The 21681-nt window shown below is 56.4% G+C and overlaps 1 protein-coding gene across 6 annotated transcripts in view; it reads right to left on the bottom strand.

The window, feature by feature from the left end:
* The window catches only part of ANKRD11 (ankyrin repeat domain 11), a 223393-nt gene that overhangs the window by 18972 nt on the left and 182740 nt on the right, over positions 1 to 21681 (bottom strand). For 4 of the 6 annotated variants that reach the window (XM_030925279.1, XM_030925280.1, XM_030925278.1 and 1 more), the window contains 5 exons: positions 17865 to 18003; positions 4824 to 4994; positions 4437 to 4640; positions 2708 to 2850; positions 214 to 361 (listed from right to left, as the gene is read on the bottom strand). In XM_030925279.1, the coding sequence (XP_030781139.1) occupies positions 214 to 361; positions 2708 to 2850; positions 4437 to 4640; positions 4824 to 4994; positions 17865 to 18003 (805 nt within the window). Of the gene's footprint in view, positions 1 to 213; positions 362 to 2707; positions 2851 to 4436; positions 4641 to 4823; positions 4995 to 5491; positions 5589 to 17864; positions 18004 to 21681 lie in introns of all 6 variants that reach the window. The other 2 variants (XM_030925283.1, XM_030925282.1) reach the window with 1 other exon arrangement.

Raw genomic sequence — 21681 nt, forward strand, 5'->3', positions numbered from 1 at the left:
GGAAACCAGACAGGGTTGGCATCTTAGAAGCAAGACTGCAGGCTTCTCGGCAGTGACACACCTGGGCAGGGTCTCCCGCAGTCCAGAAGCTCCTGTAAAGCCCCCAGCATCCAAAGAGGAGCTCATCAGAGGGGCAACACTGTGCACACACCACAGGGCAGCTCCTCCCATCCCTGTGTAAGACAACAAGCAGCTCAGGTGGCCGTGACTTACCCGTCGAGCTCTCCTCGCTGGAAGTGTAAGTGCCTTTGCCTAACAGGAGGTTCACCATCGTAGGGGAGTTGGCCACTTTCAGCGGCGTCTCGCCTTTCCTGTTGCTCTGCTGCGGGTTCCCTCCGTACCGCAGCAGCAGTTTCACCACCTACAAGACAGTAACACCCGCGTCAAGGACTGCTGGAGAAGCACAACTCCTCTACCGTTCCGCATAACACGGCAGCCCCTTCCAAGAACCCTGGGATTTGACCCGAGAGCGGCCCCTCACAGTCTGAGGGTGTGGGAGCCGAGCGCACAGGGACTGCCTGGCGAGGCTCCGGGTGCGATGGGCGAGGCCGTGGCTCCTCTGTGGGAAGGGCTGCAGCCGCGGGGGCTCCCGCACCCCTCCTGTGCTCTCCTTCAGAAGGGCTCTGCCTCCTTTGGATTTTTTTCCACCATTTCTCTGTTGCTGCGAGGAGATGACTTCCCGGGGATGTCCTCACGGAGGCGCTCCCCGCCCGCCAACAGAGAGCTCCTCAGCAGAGCGATGCGGAGTGGCCGTGAAGGGCTCAGGCAGGAGGTCACGGAGAAGAGTGTTATGGAGGGACAGGGGGGACAGAATAGAGGAAACAAAGACCAAGTTTCTGCAAGCTGCTTTATTTTTTATTTTCATTTACATTAGAAAATAAAATAATCTCTCCCTTGCTTGATTTTACAAGGGTAAGGGCGGTCACACAGATGACAGAAACAGCCATGGTGACACTTCCACAGCTCCGTCCACAGCTCTGTCCAGCTGCTTATCACCCGCAACCTGAATTTCCTATGCCCGGAACAGCAACGTACTGAACTCAAGTACAAATTAAATGTAATCCCAACTTCAGTCCAGTCTGAGAGTAGAACATTCAAAGCATCTGTAATAACGTTTACTATAGACTCTTGTTGCCCACAGAATCAGTTCGTGTGTGACGTGTTCTATGGTTTAATCAGCACAGAGTTCTTATGTGAGTTTTCTATGGCGACCACAAAAAACCTCAGGCTTACAATTCTGGAGGTCAGAGGTCAAGCTGCTGGCAGGGCGGGGTCCTTCCTTTCCTCCATCATGGGGGCTGCTGGCAGAATTCAGTTTCTTGCAGGGCTGGGACGGAGGTCCCCAGTACCAGCTGCTAGGGGCCACCACACTCCTCGGCCCTCCTCTAAGGCCAGCAGCACAGGTGTGGCCCTCCTCGGGTTCTAACCTCTCCTGCTTCTGGGATCTCTCAGACTCAGCAGGAAAGGCTCTCAAGCTTTAAGGGCCCATGGGGCTGCCTAGGACCTGCAAGATGACCTAGGACGATTTCCCCATGTGAGGCACTCACAAGGTCTGGGGTCACAACACGGGCATCTTGGGGGCCATGATCCTGCCTACCTCACCGTAAATCCTTGACATTTTTCATAATAAAAAAATTCAAAAGTGGTAATTACAGAAGTATAAAGCTGCATCGGATGCCCCAGCCCCAACACCGCCCCCAGCGCCATTCCCCTCACACCTGGCCTCCCCCGCAGTACTGAGCGAATCCCAGACACTGCAGAGCCTTTTCCAGTTCATGTCTCTGGAAGGGCCCATAAAAAAGAAACAGGGTAAACCATCATGCCATTCATCACCTTACCCAAGAGTTTAACGGTCACGTTTTAACATCAAATATGGACTCAGTGTTCTAAGTTCCCTGGTCGTCTCAGAGCCTTCAATCTACCCCCACCCCACCTGAATGAGCTGTTTCTCAAGTGTGCTCTTTAAGGCCAAGGTGCTGTGGGTGCCAGGACCTCCTGCAATGGCCAGGCGGGGCCTGCTGCAGAGGAGCACGACGGGCACGGGCAGATGTGGCCCCGTGTCACCCCCCAGCCTTGCTGTCCTGCTTGCAACCAGGGGCTCTCCACAGAGCTTTGGTGATGACGTCGGTGAGACCCGCCCCATCTCCAGGCAGCACCCCTGCTTTCCTGCAGGACGGGGCTGTCAGGCACACCACGACCTCTCTCGGCTGCCACAGAGGCTGAGACCTCTCAGTGCCCACTGCTCCTGGGCCGGCCACAATGGCCACTTTCTAAATCTTGAGTCTATGGTTCTGTGCACTGGCCACACCTCTTGGTGTTACCTCATTCCAGACGAGGGTGGGTCTGCCTTGCAGGTCTAAGAGCCCCACAGTGGTGACGGGGACCGGCAGCAACTCCTGCAGGCCTCCTTCCACTTGGTGTAATCCTTCACCTGCTCAAATCCAACCAGACCTACGCGGCTGGCGGATACGAGCCTTTTCATAGATGGCAGGTGCTGCGAAACCTGTGAGAGGCCGTCCATGTGCTGACCCAGGAGGGGAAAGCTGGGGGCAGACAGAGGGCACAGCTCGGCCTTCAGGGTGGGCAAGGCAAAAACTCGCTTTCCGGTGCCCCACACCATGAAACCGGCTAGCTACGGGGACAAAAAGCTACAGAACCACCCAGATGCCAGGACAGGCCGGATGTGTGAAGGACGGGGGATGCCAACCTTGTAGTGCCCGTTGTTGGCAGCGTCGTGCAAAGGCGTGTCGTCATCCAGGCCCTTGGTGTTCACCTCCGCACCTGCGGCCAGCAGCTGCTTCGCAACGTCATAGTAGCCCCGGTTACAGGCCTCGTGCAGCGCCGTCCAGCCTGGAAACAGACACTCAGGACGTACGTGATTTAATCCTGGGAACTCCCCTCCTGTCTCTGGAGGCAGCACCCTGAGGATGGGCTAAGGGGCGGGGACAAGCCAGGTGGGGAGCTGCCCTGTCGTGAGGGCTGCCATTTAGGAAGCAGGTGCCAGCCCAGAGAACCCCTCGCTTCTCTTTACTGTGGCACCCCTAGCACAATCCGTATCTAGCTTGTTAACCCTACAGACTAACAACCCACAGGGCTGACCTGCAGCAATCACCCTAAAGGGGTAGGAAATCAGTGAACACAAGTGTCGTAAACAGCAGCCTCGTCCTCACTAATCTGGAGGCGTATGTGCCTTTGCAAAACACGGAAGGGAAACCTCCAGTGTTGGAAACAGGGAAACTGAGGCTGAGAGAGCCTCCTGAAGGCTGAAGAGCTGCTACAGCAGGAGCTCCAGAGGCGCCCAGGCTAGGGCTGCATGATGAAGGCCGCCCTGGGCCGGCAGCTTCTGCCTGGGCAGCTTGGAGCCCACCATCGGATGGTGTGGCCGCATGCAACGGTGGAAACGGAGCTCAGCCCCATGGGAAGCACATGGCAGTGCTCTGGAGAAGTTTCTTTTAAAAAATGCTTTAAAAAAAAAGGGGGGGTGCTAAATTAGGTTTGGGTCAGACAGCTATAAACCAGGGCAGTGGGAGAAATCTAGAAGAATTCTACCCAGATGATTTCATTCATCTGTTCTCCTTACGCTATGAACAGACAGTTCTGGGACATGTGGACCACCCATGGTTTGATGGGGCATTTATGGAAAGAAGGGACATTAAACTCTAATCATGGGCCTTTAAGCCCCTGGGCTGTGTCAGGTCTGGGGAGACTCAGTTCTGTCCGGGTCCAAGACAAGCCCCAGGACCCAGCCCCGTGAAGGGAGGGAGTCCAGTCCAGGGTGTGGACCCAGCCAGGCTCCCGGCACAGGGGCACCCTCTGCTGGAGAATGCAGCCACTTGCTAGACACACCAGGGACAGGTCCCTCCAGGGGCCTGGAAGTGAGGTTTATGGAACACAGCAGAGCACAATTTAAAATTCCTCAGTCCTCTTAAAAATAGGCCAGGCATGGGGGCTCACAGCTATAATCCCAGCACTTTAGGAAGCCAAGGCGTGAAGATTTCTTGAGGCCATGAGTTCAAAACAGCCTGGGCAACTCAGCAAGACCCTGTCTCTACAAAAAATAAAAAAATTAGCCAGGCGTGGTGGCGTGCGCCTGCACTCGGAAGGCTGAGTTGGGAACATCGCTTGAGCCCAGGAGTTCAACGTTTCAGTGAGCCATGATCACGCCACTGCACTCCAGCCTGAGCAACAGAGCGAGACGCTGTCTAAAAATAAAAATAACAATAAAACCCAGCAAACAAGTTTACTTTGAAATACTTTCCAAGAAACATTGATTTCTTCTCAGCAACAGCAAACCCCACTGGAGTAAGTGTGGCTGTGAACACCCCGGGCCCTGCAGAGCAGATGCACAGCCCACGAGGGCACAGCCCATCCGACCCAAAGGCAGGCTCAGGGCTCCAGTGGGGCCCTCTGGCCCCTGCCAGGCACAGGGCGCCCACCTGCGAAGTCCTTGACGTTGACGTCCGCCCCCTCGCTGATGAGCTCTTTGATGCGCCGGGCGTCCCCGCGGATGGCCGCTCGGTGCAGGCGGGTCTCTCCACGCTCGTTTCTCTTGTTCACTTTATCTTTGGTTTTTGAGGCAGAGTTGGGCGTTCCCTTCTGACACACTGTAGACTGGGAGGGGTGCTTTGGTGTGGTGTCCACTGCAGACCAAGGAGGGGACAGGGGGGCGTTACTGTGGGTGGCCCTGCTTTCTCAAATCCTCAAGAGCCCAGGCCACCGTCACGAGGTCCCTTTGCACAGGGCTTATCCTCAGCACAGCCGCGAGGCTGCGACCAGGCAGAGCCCCTTCCCTGCGCCAGGGACCACCCCCAGGCTGGGCTCACCTGGGCTGTTGGCAGACTCCTCGGCTGTCATCTGCATGAGAAGGGCCACCTGCTGGCGCTCGGAGAGGGGGTAGCCAGCTCGGATTCCAGACAGCCCCATGCCAAAGAGCAGCCCGGCCTTCCGGGTGACAGGCTCCTTCTTAATCCTCTTCCGCTCAGGGCCCTGCTTTTCTGTGAGGCGGGCGAGGGAGAGAGGGAGGAGAGATTTCATGCCACGGCGTCCTCCAAACCCAGGTCCTTACCTAATGTTACGGAGCCCCCTGCGTCCACCTGACAGCTGACAGAGCAGAAAGGAAGGTCTGTGAGTGGGGAAAGCACAGCGGTGCTGGGAGCGTTGGTGCCACCCACCTCACCTCTCAGCAGTGACTGTGAGACCATTTAAACACCTCGTTACCAGCCCCTCAAGTCCGCTAAGCCTGGACCTCCACCGAGCATCCACTCACTCCAGGCACCTCTCCTGGGCCTCCCCAGACCTCGTACCACACATGAATGCGGTGGGACAGCTTAGCACCGGTGACCTGGCTCACACAGGACAGGTCTCTGTTAAAACACGTGCCTGTAATTAAATTCCACCTTCCCCGTCCCTCCTCCAAACAGTGCAGATATAAACATGGCAGACACAGTTTAAAACACATCAGTAAATCAAGGCCAACTGGTCAGTACTGTACCTTTCTTCTTGCTTCTAGGAACCTCCATCTCATGCCATGGTGCTTCGAGGAGCGTACCAGCCTTGCAGCACCACAACAGGGACTGGGCTGGAGGCATCTAAAGGCATCAACACAGAGCACTAACAAGACACGGTGTGAGAGCTCGGCTGTTTCCACCTCAGCCTCCTCGTAACAAGCACACCCTGCACTCGTCTGACCCGTTAGAGAACACTCGGCCAGCGTCTAACACAACTCACATGCTGTGTCTTCTAAAAGAGGCAGGAGGCAGGGGCGGGGAAGAGAAGACCCCAAGCACTAAGAGTCCCGGGCACAGAAGCTGCCTCCTCCTCTGCCTGACCAGTGCCCTCCTGTGGATGGAAATCAGGGGCCAGACACCTCTGAATCCTCCTCCAGCTGCCCTGTGGGTTCTGGGGTTTTCTAGGTCATGGGGTACAAACTGCAGAGGTGCAGCACAGAGACAAGGCTCTGCCAAGGCCTGACTTGGGGAAGAAGGGGCCACCAGGGAGATACGGGCCTCTGAAGCTCTCCTCTGGGGCGCCTCCCTTCCCTTCCGTTCACCATATCCAAGAAGCCTCTCTCTTCAGGACTGAACTTCTCCCTCAGCTGGTGTTTGACCCTAGAGAGGTGGGTGACATCTGTGACAACGGGCTAACTGGGCCCCACACCTGCCGGTCGCTGGAACACAGAAGGGTCTTAACTGGTCTCTTGGCTCAGTTCCCAGGGCGCAACTCCCTTGCTGTTCACCACCACAGTCCCCGTGAATGTGCCCGTCGCTTTCCTAAGAAGACACTGCCCACCCACCCTAGCTCTTTCCAAGGTATCTGAGGCTGACTTCTTAGGAACTAGGTCTGGGGCATGCTGAGAATGCGGATGCGTATGTCCTATGGGACAAGCCTGCAGGAGGGCACACACCTGGCCACATCGACCTGCGTCACATTCATGGGCAAAGCCCCAAGTACTGCAGGCTGCCACTGCCACCACCAGCGAGTCTGTCAACAGTCCTCAGTGCATAGATCTGAGACAGCCCTTGAACTCTGGCACCAGCCCCTCACATAACACGGCAAACACAGTGGTGGGGGAGGTGGAGTCGCCACCGGCCAGTGAGCCCCAGCCCACAGCCATCACTGGCGTAGCCACACCTCAGCAGCGAGCTTGAGTCACAGGCGCCGAGTCGGGCGCTTGGCCGTGGGTCTCTATGCGCACACCCCATGCTTTCCCTGCACCCTCCAGCTGCCCGGGGGCCGGCCCTCCCCAGGCCTGCTTCTCACAGCCACCTCTATACATACAACACAAGCAGGCCTGCGGCTGCCTCTCTCTAGGAAAGAGGTGGCGAAGCTGCCGGAGAAACCCCAGCTCCCCAACAGATAGCCCTCAAGTCCTCCTCTCTCCGGGAGGGGGCCCACGCTCACCGAGCAGCTGCTCTGCCCACAGTTGCCTGGAAAAGCAGCTGAGAACCTCTGCAGGGCCCTGAACCCCACGACCTAGCCATGCACACTCAGAGGCCTGTTCTCTCCGTCACCCAGAGCAGGGGAGTTAATGTTTTGGAGACATGAAGCCCCCTGAGAACATGAGGAAAGCAGAATCCCTGAGATATAGACTTTGCAAAGCAGCGCACAGCACAGGAGACTCCTGGGAGCATACGGCATCTCCTTATTCCACCATCAGAAGTCAAAAGCGAGTGGGCCCCACTCTGCTGCATGTGGCCGCCAGGGGTGGACACAGGGAGGTGGGGCGGTGTTGGGGCTGTGGAGGGAGGAGCTGGGGCAGAGTTGGGGCTGCGGAGGGAGGAGCTGGGGCAGAGTTGGGGCTGCGGAGGGAGGAGCTGGGGCAGAGTTGGGACTGCGGAGGGAGGAGGTGGGGTGGTGTTGGGGCTGTGGTATGTTCAGATCCCAAAATGCAGATGTTACCATGCCCTTAAGTTATCAAAGGATCCTAGGAGGCGTGTGTCAGGGGAACAGGCAGAGGCAAAGGTGTTCCTGAGAAGTCAGGCTTTAGAGTGACAGGCCAGGAGACCACGCTGCACCCCCACTCTGAGGGGCAGTGAAGAGCTGCTTTCTATGGCAAACAGAACATGTCCCGCTCCTGCAGGGCAGCCATCTCAGGTGCAGCCCACACCCTATGTGTGCAGACTGGGCAGGACTCAGTGCCCCAGTGACTTCCTGGGGAGGCTCCAGGGCCCGAGCCTAAGGGTCAGGGCCACATCCCTCCCGCTCCTCACCAGGCCCTCCTTCTGCTTCTGCTCTGAGCTTTGGTGAAGAAAGACTGAGTTGGCTTCCCTCACATGGCCAGGTCAGCTTTACAGGGCTCCCAAAAATTCCCATGGAAGGTGCTGCCAACCTCCTGGTGAATTCTGGTGCCTGGAGCCACCACAGGGACCTCGCTCTGCCCTAACTCAGGAAGAGCTTGCACCCAGGAAGCAGCAACTTTTCACCCAGCTCTCCCAGTCCCGAAACAGGACACTGTACTTGTCCTGACACAAAGAAAGTCCCATATGAAACCAGATCTCCCAGGATGCCAATTTCTCCACTGTGAAACAAGCACCTGCAGCTATGAGCATCCATAAGGCCCACAACACGTACCAGACACCACCCGAGCTCCGGAGCCCAGCAAACCTGCAAATCTGTCAGGTCCGAGACACTGCCCACTCCAGGGGCTTCTGGAATAGAGGGAAAGCCCCACCCACGGAGAGAGACCCCTGTGTGCCACAGCCTGCGTGTGCCACAGCCTGCGGCTCAACAATGCCTGCTCTCCATTCCAGCCCAGCAACACCACAGTCTGAGAGCAGCTGAGCGAGTCCCTGATGTGCACACACGCCACAAGCACCTGCACTGTCAGGCGCCACAGAAGTGGGTCCTGCAGGGAGGTCACGCACTGCCTGCCTGCCCCTCCTACCCCAGGCCTGGGCTGAGCTGGAGCTGTGCGCCACTGAGAAAGGCCCCTCTGACAGGAGAGGCTGCAAAACCTGCTCCCTGCCCCTCCACACAGTGCAGAGTATAGCGGGTGTGGGGTGTTGTCTGCGGGTAACAAAAGGCTGAGAGCATCTGGAGCTACCCCTAGGAACAACCAGCAAGTTCCTGGGGCATTCTGCAAATTTCCTGTCTCTACTGTCCGAATAGAAGTCAAATACAATTTCTATGAATTCCAAATGGTATTTACCAAGTTGCAAAGTGGAAAACTGGCAGGTCTAGGGACTGAGTCCCGGCTACAGGCAGATGTGGCCCCGGGTGGGGGGTGGGAGCAACTCCACAGGACTCAGAAGCCCCCTTCCACTCCTGCTCTGCAGTCGGAAAATGGCCTGCAGGCTCTGAGGGCTTTACAGGCTAAGGCAGCCTGGGGCTGAGGGCAGAGGTCCAGGGAGAGCGGTGGAGGGTGCCAGGAAAGGCTGAGTCTTCCCAAGTCAAGCGTGTCGGCGGTGGCACCTCTGTCCACTGACCTGAGCCTGGGCGGCCACCCACCTCATCTTTAAGAAACAAGGCCTGTAGGGCCTTTCTTCAAACCGTATCCATCTTGCCAGCCCTCTGAGGTTGGCAGCACCTCAGTACCCAGCTGGCCAATGGGAGATTCCACAGAACCCTCCCCTCCTCAGCACAGAGCTGAGACCTCCCCCTCCATAAGCCTTTTCCTGCTGCTGGAGCATGGCCTTGGCCTGGGGCAGCAGGGGCTACAGTGGACAATGCTTTTGGGAGCTGGAGCCCATTTCCTGCCCCTGTATCCAGCCAAGGCCTTTCTGAGGCAGCAAAGAGACTGGAGTTGAGCTTCCTGGGGCAAATGGCAGCAGCACCTGGCTCTGTGCAGGTGGGATGGGGGGGTTGTGACCTTCCTGGGGGTGCTCTGTGCAGGTGGGATGGGGGGGTTGTGACCTTCCTGGGGGTGCTCTGTGCAGGTGGGATGGGGGGGTTGTGACCTCCCTGGGGGTCCTCTGTGCAGGTGGGATGCGGGGGCTGTGACCTTCCTGGGGATGCTCTGTGCAGGTGGGATCGGGGGGGCTGTGACTCGCCTGGGGGTGCTCTGCAGGGAGTGTCTTCTCTATCTGGCTGCCTTTTTTTTTTTTTGAAACAAGGTCTCACTCTGTAGCCAAGGATGGAGGCAGTGGCGCAATCTCAGCTCACCACAGCCTCCACCTCCCAGGCTCAAGTGGCTCTCCTACTTCAGCCTCCAGAGTAGCTGGGACCATGGGTGGCTGTGCCACCACATCTGGCTGCTTTTAGCGCCCTCCCTTTGCTGCTGTGAAAACTTCATGTCAGAGTCATATTTAAATGTGTGATTGTTGTTCTTTCTCCTGCTTATAATCATTACACTTCTTGAATTTGAGGCTTTTTATGAACCTTGAAAAGCCCTCTGCTGCCGGCCTCTGGAGCTGCCGTCTCCCTGCCCTGCTCTCTCCTCTGCCGAGGTGCCTGCTGAGCTGCATTGTCTCCTCCACAGCTCCCCGCTTCCTGCAGGCTTCCTGTCTCATTTTCATTCTGTGCTCCAGTTTAGGCAATTTCTTTTGTTAGAACTTCCAGTTCACCAATACTTTCTTAGGTTGTGTCTAATAAGCTACATCATCTGCCCACTGGGTTTTTTATTTCAGTGATTCTAGTTTTCATTTCCAGATATTCCATATGCTTTAGAAACATCTGCATGATACTCGATGGTTTTAAATCCTCTGATGAATACTGTGCACTTAACCATCCCAGCACGTGAGGTCCCTGGGGCTGACCCCTGCTGACTCTCTCAGGACAGCTTTCTTCCTCAACGTCTGTAATTCCAACCGGGCTCTTCGTCTGTCTGCACTCTGGGAGCCGCGAGGCCTGGATGAGGAAGGTGTGTCTCTCCAGGGAGGGTTTGCTTTTGTGGTGGTGGGGGCCTCAGGGAGTGCGGGGCATTTCCAGCAATGGCACAAATACAGATGCCAGCCCCACCGGAGGGCAGGACTAGGTCAGAAGTCTCTGTGGTGACCTCTCAAAGCCCCTCATCCTTCCTCAGTACCTGTCCCTCTTAGCTGGGGGAACAGTGTCTGCTCAGATAGCCCAAAGTGTCCAGGAAGTGTGGCCTTCTTGAGAGGACAAACTTTCCGTGGGGTCTGAGCTCAGAGCCCCTTCCTCTACCTCCCTGGGAGGTCTGAGGTTGGGCTCCAATGCAGAGACCCTGAGGTAGGGCCGCAGGGATGTGGAGCTGTGTGGCCTCTGCTACTCATCGGAACAAATGCCTTTTGTATCAATCATTTAGCACCTCTAATTTCTAGGCTTTTCTAGCAAGTCTTTTAGGGGACACAGGCCACCATACTGTCAACATAGGAAAATGTGCGACTCCTGCATCCCACCGTCAAACTCAAAGACATCAAAATACATTCTTGATTCTGCTACACAAAGGGATGTTTCCATGGTGGTATTTTCAAACAAGAGAAAGTTCATGGCCAATGGCGGTTACAACCCATGGAACGGATGGGCAGGGCCGGGTGCAGCTTTTGTGGCATGGCTGCTGCTCACAGATTCTGTCCACTTCACTAAAACCAAACATCTGGCCTCATCTGGATGTTCACAGCCATGAAATACAGCACTTCTGGCCAAGAAGTCTAATCACAGCCGATCTACACGAGGCGGATGGTCCAGATCACCAAGTTCCCACCCAAGCACTGAGCTCAACTCACACAAACGAGGGCGCAGCAGTCCTCCCACCGACACCCCCTCGGGGCAGCAAGACAGGAGCTCCACACAGCCTGTCCTGGGCCCACAGGAGAAGCTGGCAGGGCCCCCGCTGAGTCCTGTGAGCCACCGTGTGTGGTGAGAATGGCTTCTCCTTCCATCTCCAGGTTTCTCTCTGTTTCTGCCTTCTTTCTGTCAGTTACCATTATTGGTCATTTAAAGAGAGACAGGGCCTACCCCGTCAGCTGCGTGACCTCAGCCCTCCTGCCTGCCGATGGGAGCTGGGGTCATCTCTTAGGCCTTTCAGCTTCAGCTTCCTCTGCAGTATATGTGAATGGGTCATACAGAGATGAGGCTGTGCGTCCAGCCCTTGCCTGCACGACCTCCATGCCTTCCCCATCTCCAGGCCAGGGTGGGGTGGAAGGACCAGTTCCACAGGAAGCTTGTGGAGGCAAACAGGGTAACGTGGCAAGGGTGGGAAGGAGCAGGGTCTAAGCCCCATGGTGGTTTCACCAGCATTCGGCTGTCACTATGGTGAACAGGAAGCCAAGAAGGAAGGAAGCAATGTTGGCAAAAGGGCTCAGATGACAACCAAACAGAACAGTTTCCCACCCGGGGTCTCCGTTCCACACACACAGCGTCGTGGGTATTTTAAAATAAACAAGATCAACGTCCAAACCTGCACTGAGGCCTGAGTTGTGTCCGTCACTCCTGCAGGGCACAGGCCTGCCTGGTCGAGTGCGTAGGTGGTGAGAGCACAGGGCGGGGAGGGGCTCCTCTGTCAAGGGGCCACAGCTCCTCACACAGCAGAGCTTTATGGATGAAAGGGCTGAGAGGCACAGAAAGGTTGAGAAATGGGCCCAAAGTCCCACAGCAGGGAGCCACGAGGCAGCAGATGGCCCCCGCGTGCCCCCCCTCACTCGGCTGACTGCTCCCACAGCAGCCACCACCTTTTCCTGAGTCCTGGGGTCCTGTCAAATCGCTGAGCCTGGGGTGGTCTTGTGGACCCCAGCTTGTCTGTGTTGTGTTGACAACATGGGCCTGGCTATCGGCCCAAGTGCACTTCTGAGGGGAGTCAGGGAGGCCTCTGCTGCAGCTTGGGGAATATCGAATTTTAAACAGGAAGAACCTTCCCTTTGTACGAGAAACTGCTTACATCTAGAGAGGAAAAATGGTTGAGAAATAGTAGGACCAGAGACCAATCACGCGGAGTTCTTCATCATGTGAAAATATTTTATTTTGATGTGCTTTTTCATGAGTGCCTGAATGTGGTGGCTCTTAGGGTAACCCCAGAATCCTCACTATGGCAACAAGACCTGGCCACCACCCTCACCTCGACCACCACAGCCTTTGCTGCAGCCCCACTCTGCCTCCCCGCAGGCTGCTTGCATGCCGGCACCCACTGGCCGAGCATCCTCTGGCAGGACCGAAGTCCTCTGTATTCAGAGGCCGACCTTGCTTTCCTGAGGCTCAGGAGGTGGCAGAGGGTCCGGCTGCGGCAGGGGCCCCCGTGTAGCCAGGAAAGGAGGAAGAGTCTGCTGAGGTTTCTCGGGAAGGAGATGGTGTGGAAGTGACTGTGGCTCTGGTCCTGCCTGGTAGGAGTTCTATAGGGGAGGGGCCTGGCCTTGGGCTGGCCCTGCTCTGCGTGGGATCCATGCCCTGCATGGGGTTCTTGGGGTCTGTGCCCTGCATGGGGTCTTTGCCCTGCGAGGAGTGTGTGGGATCCGTGCCCTGCGTGGGGTGCTTAGGGTCTGTGCCCTGTGTGGGGTGCATGGGGTCTGCTACGTGCTCGGTGAGAAACTGCATCAGGGCTGCCCGCCGTGTGTTGCTAACATCCCCACACACGTTGAGTGCCTCGGGACCCTCGTCAAGACACTGAGCTGAGGCCACCGGTCCACAGCACACTGCAGTGCACACGCCCTTCCTGGCAAGAGGCTCCCAGGGGTGCCATGCTCTCCAGGCACCTGCCCTGCCTGCGAGCACAGCCTGGCCCCTGCTGCACTCTGCTCTTTCTGCCCGCTCGGGTCCACTGCGGCTGAGTGGATGGGAGAAGCCTCTTCCACTTCACACACGCGTCGCCTCTAGCACTGGGCAAGGTCTGGCATTCAGAGTTCCAAGATCCCACAGACCCCAGTGGCTAGGTCTGTCTTCCCTCCAGGAGATCCCACAGACCCCAGTGGCTAGGTCTGTCTTCCCTCCAGGAACGGGGAAGCAGGAGCCGTCAGGGCAGCCGTCTCCTATCTGAGGCACCAGGAACAAACATGACGTCAGGAAAAGACTGAAGGTGCCAAGCACCTAACGCTGAAGGAGCCAGCATGTGCCCGTCAGCACTGCAGAGCGCGTACCCCAGGCACCAGATACCAGGGCGTTATTCACAGGTCAAAGCAAAATAAGAAAATCATAATTTTTCCCCTTGTTCCAAAGAAACATCCACGTGCAGAGGGCAGGCAGCTTCGGCCCACGGCGCTCCTGACGAGGGCTCCCTCGTGGCTGCCCCAGGACAAGCAGGACCCCGGCGGTCCTAGGCAGGGAGAAGCGAGACTCAGGGTCACAGACGAAGGCGCAGGAGAAACAGCGGGGCAGGAGGCTCCCCAGAACCCCAGGGAGGCCAGGCAATGAGGCACAGCAACCTCAAAAACATGCGCTGATTGACTGATTATTTATTTATCTATTTTTTACGGACAGGGTCTCACTCTGTCGCCCAGGCTGGAGTGCAGTGGCGCAATCACGGCTCACTGTAGCCTTGACCTCTTGGCCTCGAGGGACCCTCCTGCCAAAGTGCTGGAAGGGTGTGAGCCACTGTGCCTGGCTACTTTTAGATTTTTTAAGTTTTGGGAAAACGTACACATATGAAACACTGGACAAACTGGTATAATTTGAAGCGAATCCCAGGTATCACATAATTCAATATGAAAGCTCTCCGTGATAAGGGTTTTTAGACTGAGACCACCATTGAGGTGGTAGAGGACAGACTTCAAAAGCAGATACGAGAGGCCCCAGGCAGACAGGGCAGGCAGGATGGGATCAAAGTCCCAGGGCTGGTCTGAGAGGGCTCGGTGGGCAAAGCTGTCTTGGGGCCAGGACACGGCAGGCGCCTTTCCACTCCTTGCTGCACCCACAGCCCTTACAGAGGTCTGGTCCTGGGACAGGCTCTTGCCTGGCACTCTGGAAGGCTCACAGGTGATTGTGTCACATGCTCACGTCTGCCTGGACAGCCTCCAGGCTGCTGTGTAGGGACCACGCAGATGCATAGCCTTGGGGACTGCCTTAAACTGCGCTGATTCACGACAGACAGAACCACGTTGTTCTTGGCAGGCTGCCCCCAGCCCTGACTAAGCACTGCAGAGGCTGCATCTCCATGGGACTGGACCACAGGCAGGGCTGACTCCACCCTGCGTGTGGGAGGCGGGAAGCCATCCCCAAGGCAACACGGAAGTCTCTAAGGGAGGTGTGCCAGGCTCTCCCACTTGGACACAGCCAAGGTACCCGGGACGGTGGTGACCCTGCATCCGTCCCACCATGGCAAGGGGGACTGGCTGCGCCTGCTCAGCAGAGGGCGCTGCAGGGGCACTGCAGGAGGAGGGATGCCTGGGGGCACCCACACCTCTCCAGAGGGGCCTGACTCCTGGGGACCAGAGAAGAGTCTCTTGTCTGTCACGTGTCAGTTAACCCTGCACCAATGTTTCTCTTCTCATCCCTGCTGTGGCCACCAGATGGGTACAGCCGAGGTGTGCACCTCTCCCTCCACCCCACTCATTTCTAAGCAAGCACTGCTCCTCTGGGGGAAGGAGGAGACGCAGCGTGTGAGAGTCACAGCACCCAGCAGCCTGCCTCCTGGCCCAGGGTGAGGCTGAACACACTGGAGTTGGACTTGCTACTATTTATTTATTTAGAGAGGGAGTCTTGCTCTGTCGCCAGGCTGGAGTGCAATGGTGCAATCGTGGCTCACTGCAACCTCCACCTACTGGGTTCAAGCAATTCTCCTGCCTCATCCTCCTGTGTAGCTGGGATTACAGGCGCGTGCCATCACGCCTGGCTAATTTTTGTATTTTTAATAGAGACGGGGGTGCGGGTTCTTCATGTTGGTCAGGCTGGTCTCGAACTCCTGACCTTGTGATCCACTGCACCCGGCCGTGGACTCGCTACTTTAAGAGGGTCCTGGTTAAAATGCAAGCTTCTAGGATAAGCAATGCTCCACATTCATACATCAGAACAATCTTCCTAGGAAATCTAGTTTTGCAACATTAAACAAGAAGTTATTAAAATTGGCCCCAAAAGGGTGATAAACACAGGAGGACAAATACTACATTTCTTAGGTCTTTTTGTCACAGTCCTTGCCTGGAAAATTCTATTTTCAAAATGTTCTTTACTGTTTTCCCACCTCACAGGGATTCTCACCTACCCTGTCCTCACCTGGGCCTGCCCCTCACAGAGAAAGGACGTGGTGTTCAACACACAGTTCTAGGAGCGCTCAGGGTAGGGCTGTGGCAGAAAACATCCCAGAGACCCACAGATAGTGAGAACGGCCTCAGTGGGCCAGCAGGGCTGGCACTAGGCAGGCACTAACCATCAACAGACAGACCCTGGAAGATTATGACAACACAGCAGGGCCCTGGGGGAGAGCTTCTCTCCACGATGACGAAACGGCCACCACAAAGAGACCTGACCAGCCAGACGGGGTGGGCACCGGGTAGCCCTGGGAACGCCATCTTACCAAGCGGGATCGTTCTCCTAGGAAGCAGAAGCAGATGCTTGTCTCACTAACCCTTTCAGCAACACTTCCAGAGACATCACAGAAACACCTCAAAGGTCTGAGGCCAACTCCACATGGCCACTGTACAAAGAGCTAACAACTATGCATCAATGTGATGGCCTTCCACAACCAAAACCAGCATGGGACCAAAAAGAGCAAGCACAGGGTTTTTAGGCCTGGACTGATTTTCTCTAGGCCTAAAGCCCAAGAGGACACAGCACCGCTGGGAGCTCCCGGGAGTCGCCCAGGCCCTCCCTTCTGGGGGCTGAGGTCGTAGGACCTGTCCACACATTCTGTCCACTCACTTCCCTGTGCCTCCCAATGTTCTTCCTTGGAGCTGTCTGCTGCTGGGAAGAGGAGTCCTCCCGGGCCTGTGCTGGTGTCCCTGCAGCCTTCCTGTTCCCAGATGTGCTGGCCCAGAGACAGGAGCCATGTGCCTTGCACTGCACCTGCCCCTCACTTCCCACCTGGGAAAACCAGCCCTCTCCGCTGGCCTTTCACTCGGCAGAGTCTCCACCTGGCTACTGTGAGCACATCCCTGGAGCACCCCACACAGGACAGGAGGGGCCACAGGCCTGCAGCAGCCACACAATCACAAAGGCTGAAGCTTCCTGAGCTGTGGTGACAAAAGCCAGGGCCTGGATTCTCTTTACTGGCTGTGCCTGCTGCCGTTCCTCTTCAACAATCTCCTTAGTATCATGAGCCCCTATCACCTGGACCACTTCCCCATCTGCTCTCAAACCCACATCCTGGCAAAGCCTCTATGCCTTGTGCTATGGCTGCATTCAAGGAGTCTTAGGAGGCCAGGGAGAGAGCCCAGGGCCTGACGCAGCACGTCAGGCCAGTTCACTCCAGGCTTTGTGGCCAGCTTAGTGCTCTACTGCCTCCAACCTTCCCCAGCAGGGGTGTAGAGAAGCTGGATGACCAGGAGGACAAGGAGGCCTCTGAACACAAGAATCACCAAAGAACAAGCATGGCCAGCGCAAAGGCCTGGGCTCCCCACTGAGCAGCTCAAGACAGAATCCACTGGAAGGGGCACTGTAGGAGGCGCTGAACCCACCAGGAGTGTGTGCACATGAACACACACGGGCTTGCACATGGGCACACACGCACACACGGGCACACAGGCATGAACACGCACACATGGGCACACAAGCACACGGACATATGCACATGGGCGCACATATACACAGGCACACATGCACACATACATGGGCGCAAACACGAATACACACATGAGCGCACATATACACAGGCACACACAAGCACACATACATAGGCACACACATGGGCATACACACAGGCGCACATACAGGCACATACGGGTACACACACACATGCACACACACGGGTACACACAAGCACATACATACGGGTACACATACAAGCACATACATGGGCACACATGGGCACATGTACACAGATACACGGGCATGTGCCCATGGGCACACACACAGGCACACATGGGCACACACACACACAGGCACACACTCTGGCATAGGCACATGCACACAGCACACGCACTCCTGCTCTGCAGCCTCAGACCCCACCTGCGCTTGGGAAGACTTCCCTGCCTCCTGCTCACTTTTAGGGCTCCCTTTGGTTTTTACTACAAGCAATGGAGTTTCTTCCTGTGCCTTTGTGGCCTTGAGGGGAACCACTGTCTCCCTCCTGTGTCCAGCTGTCAGAAGACCCACAGGTCAGAAGCCCTATACTTTGCCCAGGGCTGGACACGCACCGGGTGCATCTCCACGCGTGTGGGACCCGAGAGTGAAGCTCTCCAATCAGCCCCGGGGGCCTGAGCCTCGGGTGAAGAGGAGGTGGCACGTGGGGGCCTGTGCCCCGCCCCTGCTGCCCCTTGCCTGGACGGCGTGCAGGGTGCTACCGTGGGTCCCAGTGCAAAGCCGGAGGTGCGGGGACTGGGGACGCCCTGCCTGGGCTGCTCCGGGCAGCCTGTGGAGGGCTGAGTGCAGGAGGGGCCGTGGGCTGGTACCTGTGTCCGAGTCCTTCTGCTCCCCATTGGCGCCCGCAGTGAAGGGCAGCTTCCGCTTGCTGGCTCGCTCCCTCACCTCCTTCCCGCCATCGCCACGCTCCAGTTTTGGGGTCTTGGTTAGAGAAACTTTATCTTTATCCTAGAAAAGAAAGGGATACTTTTAATCATGATTCCCAAATTACATTCTTAAGCCCTTAAGATTTTGTTTCATGTGCCAGGAGAAGCAAATCTCTTATTTGGGCAACGAACACCCTCCCTGCACCCCAGGGTGTGGCGTGTGAGGCTGGTCACTGACTGCAGGACCTTCGCCCAGAAGCCTGGGGCCGGGCTGTGGCTCAGCCCTGATTCTGGCCCATTTCTCATCCTGCACACCGGAGGGACGCTCAGGAAATCACTGGTGTGTATGTGGAGAAAGCAGAGGAGATAGACATGCGCTACCTCCCACTCCACTCCTGCCTTCCTGGGAGGTACTGAACAATGAGGAAAAACAACGGCTTTGCCTTCCCAAAAGAGAGGCGTTGCCACGCACAGCCACGTTCCCATCAGAAGCCTCCTGTGGAGTGAAGGCCAGCAGGGTCTCCAGGCGGGGCATGTCTTCAGGTGAGTGGCCGGGTGTGGCTCCCTGTAGCCTGAGTTCTGAGTTCTGGCAGAGCACTTCTTACTCTGCCTGTTTCACACTGGCTGTGCTGTAGTTTTGCCTTTTCCATTCCTGAACGTGGACTTTTCCACTGTTCTAGAGGCCACTGAGCAGCCCCTAGCCCCATCTCTGCCCTCCCTGGAGCTCCAGGGAGGAGCCTCTGTGGGGTAGCAGAGCCCCTCGCAGGCCTAAATGCAGGGCCCACCCACCAGGCAAGAGGCAGGGCAGGGACTGTGAAGCCCCAACTCCATCCAGCCCCGGCTCCAAGGTTGGCCTTGAGCAAGCATTGCCTCAATGGCATAATCCACTGGCTGGAAGACGTGCCCTGGGGATGGGGAAGGGAGCCCGTGTGATGGACGCACACAGCGCTCGGGACTTGGGGAGGCAGACGGTGTGACACACACAGCCCCTTTCCCCATCAGTAAGCCTTCTTTCTGGAACTTTCCCTAGGTAAGCTGCCGGCAAATACCGTGTGCAGTGGTCAGCGGTGCCTTCAGAGCACTGGAGGCCTCAGCTGCTCCAGGGCTGAGATGCCCAACTGTTCCTGGGAGAAGCCCAAGCACCCCCAGCCACGGTCCTGCCTCCTGGGACCCAGATGCATCTTCTAGCTTGACTGATCAACACGGCATCCACCAAACCTGGCAGTTCATCAGACATCCCTGAGTGACCATGAGAGCGCTTTTGAGAACATGCTGCAAAAGCTCAGAGGGCAACTGGGGTCAAAGAGAAGTTGCCAAGCAGACTGGAGCCACGGCAGTGTGCCCACCTCTCCAGTGAGACACAGGGACAGGAGGAGGGTGCCAGACGGGTCTCTGGTGAGATGGGGCCTCTCCAGTGAGACACGGGGACAGGAGGAGGGTGCCAGACGGGTCTCTGGTGAGATGGGGCTTCTCCAGTGAGACATGGGGACAGGAGGAGGGTCTCAGATGGATCTCTGGGGAGATGGGGCCTCAGGAACATAACACCCGCCCCAGCAGCGCAGGTCCTTCTGGCCCTCGGCCTGGGTGCCCAGATGCAGCTCATCTGCTGCCTGGCTGCAGCTGCACTGAGCTTTTCTATGGCCCCCTCGGAGTGCAGTCCCCACCTGGAATGAGAGAGGCATCCTCCTCGGGGCCGGAGAATACCAGGAAAGAACGGCACACACCAGGAAGAAGCTCCAATCTTAAACTCCTTCCTCCAAGAACACTCCTGGCCCAGTGTGTGGGTTCCATCAGACATCTGAAGAGAGGCTACCATAACGCTAATTTCAGAACCTGATGAGGGCATTCTATGATAAGAAAATTATAAACCAACATACCTTATGAACACAGACATGATATATATAACAAGATAACACAAATGATAGGAACAAGAATAGATTTGAGAATGCAAGAAATTTAAAAAGCAATGTATTTCACCACACTAAGAAAATAAAGGATAGAAAACCATGTGCTCATTTCAACAGCTCCAGAAAAGACCTGTGATGAAATTCCACAGTTCGTGATGTGGGAGGAAAGCCCCAAACTGATCAAGGCCTCCGGGAGCCTGGACAGAAGGAACACTGTCCTCAGGGCCCTGGTCAAGGCAAGACCGCCTACAGGCACCTCCGGCAGGCACTTCACAAAAGAAAATACCCAAACAGACAATGGACACCCGAAACGGTGGTTCTCATCCGGAAAGTGCAAATGACAGCCATGAGGAGATGCACACCAGCACCTCCACCAGGACAGCTGGGAGAAGACAGGCTCGGCAGACCCCAGCAAAGCCGACGAGGCTTCGAGGGAGAGCTGCAGGCGCGTTTCCCATGACGCGTTCACAAACAAGCACAAGGCTGTTCAAAGGCTGTTTTGTTCATAATACAAAAAATGACACAACTAAACTGCCCGTCCAAAGGCAAATGAACAATTCTAGAATACAAATGGAATACCGCCGGGGATGTGAGCCGAGAACACGGGGGGGTGTGTACCACAAACACGAGGTACGCACCATGGAAAGGGGGGTGCATGGCATAAACACCGAGGGTGAGCGCCATGAAAACGTGGTGTGCACGGTAAACACCAGGGGTGCGCGCAATCAACACAGGAGGTGTGTGCAGCCTCATGGAGCAGCCCTATGCATACAGTGGCAGATGCATCTAGCAACCAAGCTGGGAACATCTGTACCCCAAAGAGAAGCCCTCCTCTGGAATCAGACTGGGCTCTATCCCTTTCTTCACACATGGAAGCTTCTAGAAGACAGCACAGGAGGACATGTTCACCACCAGAAGAAAACACACACCACACCACCATGTGACGTCACCACGTGCCCGTCCACACACCCGTCAGCGTTGCTGACGTCAGGCCCACACACTGAGCGCTGGCAGGGATGCGGGCTCCCTGGTGGTTCTTGGGGCACAATGGCTCATCGACAGAAGGGCCCACGAATGCTGGGCATGGCCACAGCCACGAAGGGAGAGAATGCCGAATGCCAACAGTAGCAAAGTCCTGCAAGTCAGACACTGGGGAGCAACCAATGTCTCCCACGGAAACCTCAACAGCCAAAACCTACCAGTGGAGACAGAAGTCAGGGCAGAGGTGACTTTTGAAATGGGGAACGTTACTGAAGGCCCCGAGGACTCTGGAATACTGTGTATTCTCACCTGGGTGGTGATTATCCCTGGTTTTACAGATGAAATTACCAGCTATAATAACGCATATCTATAGTTCACTTTAAAAGCTCACAAGTTTCTTTTTCACCTCCCAGCTCCTTACACCTCAACGAGCTGTGGAGGGAAAAGCAGCACGGGCAAGGCACCTGTGTGACACAAGGCTCGCCTCCAGCTGCCCAGAACGGGGAGCGTCGCACAGCCACCAGAAAGGCGGCTGCCATCAACCTGGGCTCAGAGCCTGCCAGGCAGCTGGGGTGGGACAGGCCCTGTTTCGGCCCCTCTGAGCTTTCCTCACCAGCACAAGAGGACTGTCGGCAGGAACCACCTGCACGTGCTACAGAATGTTCTCATTTTCTAAATGCAAATACCTCAAACATTAAATCCAACCCTTATCAGGCACCTCCTGTAAAGCCCCATTATGCCCCAAGGACCACCAGATAGTGACAGCCATGGCACAAGACCCTGCCGGGCCCACCAGCTCGCTGGTCACCTGGCTCCTCCTCATGACCCGAGGTAGGCTCCACACACGTCACACGCAGATTCTCCGTCACACC

Source organism: Rhinopithecus roxellana, chromosome 20, assembly GCF_007565055.1.
Source record: "Rhinopithecus roxellana isolate Shanxi Qingling chromosome 20, ASM756505v1, whole genome shotgun sequence".
NCBI classification, from domain to species: domain Eukaryota; kingdom Metazoa; phylum Chordata; class Mammalia; order Primates; family Cercopithecidae; genus Rhinopithecus; species Rhinopithecus roxellana.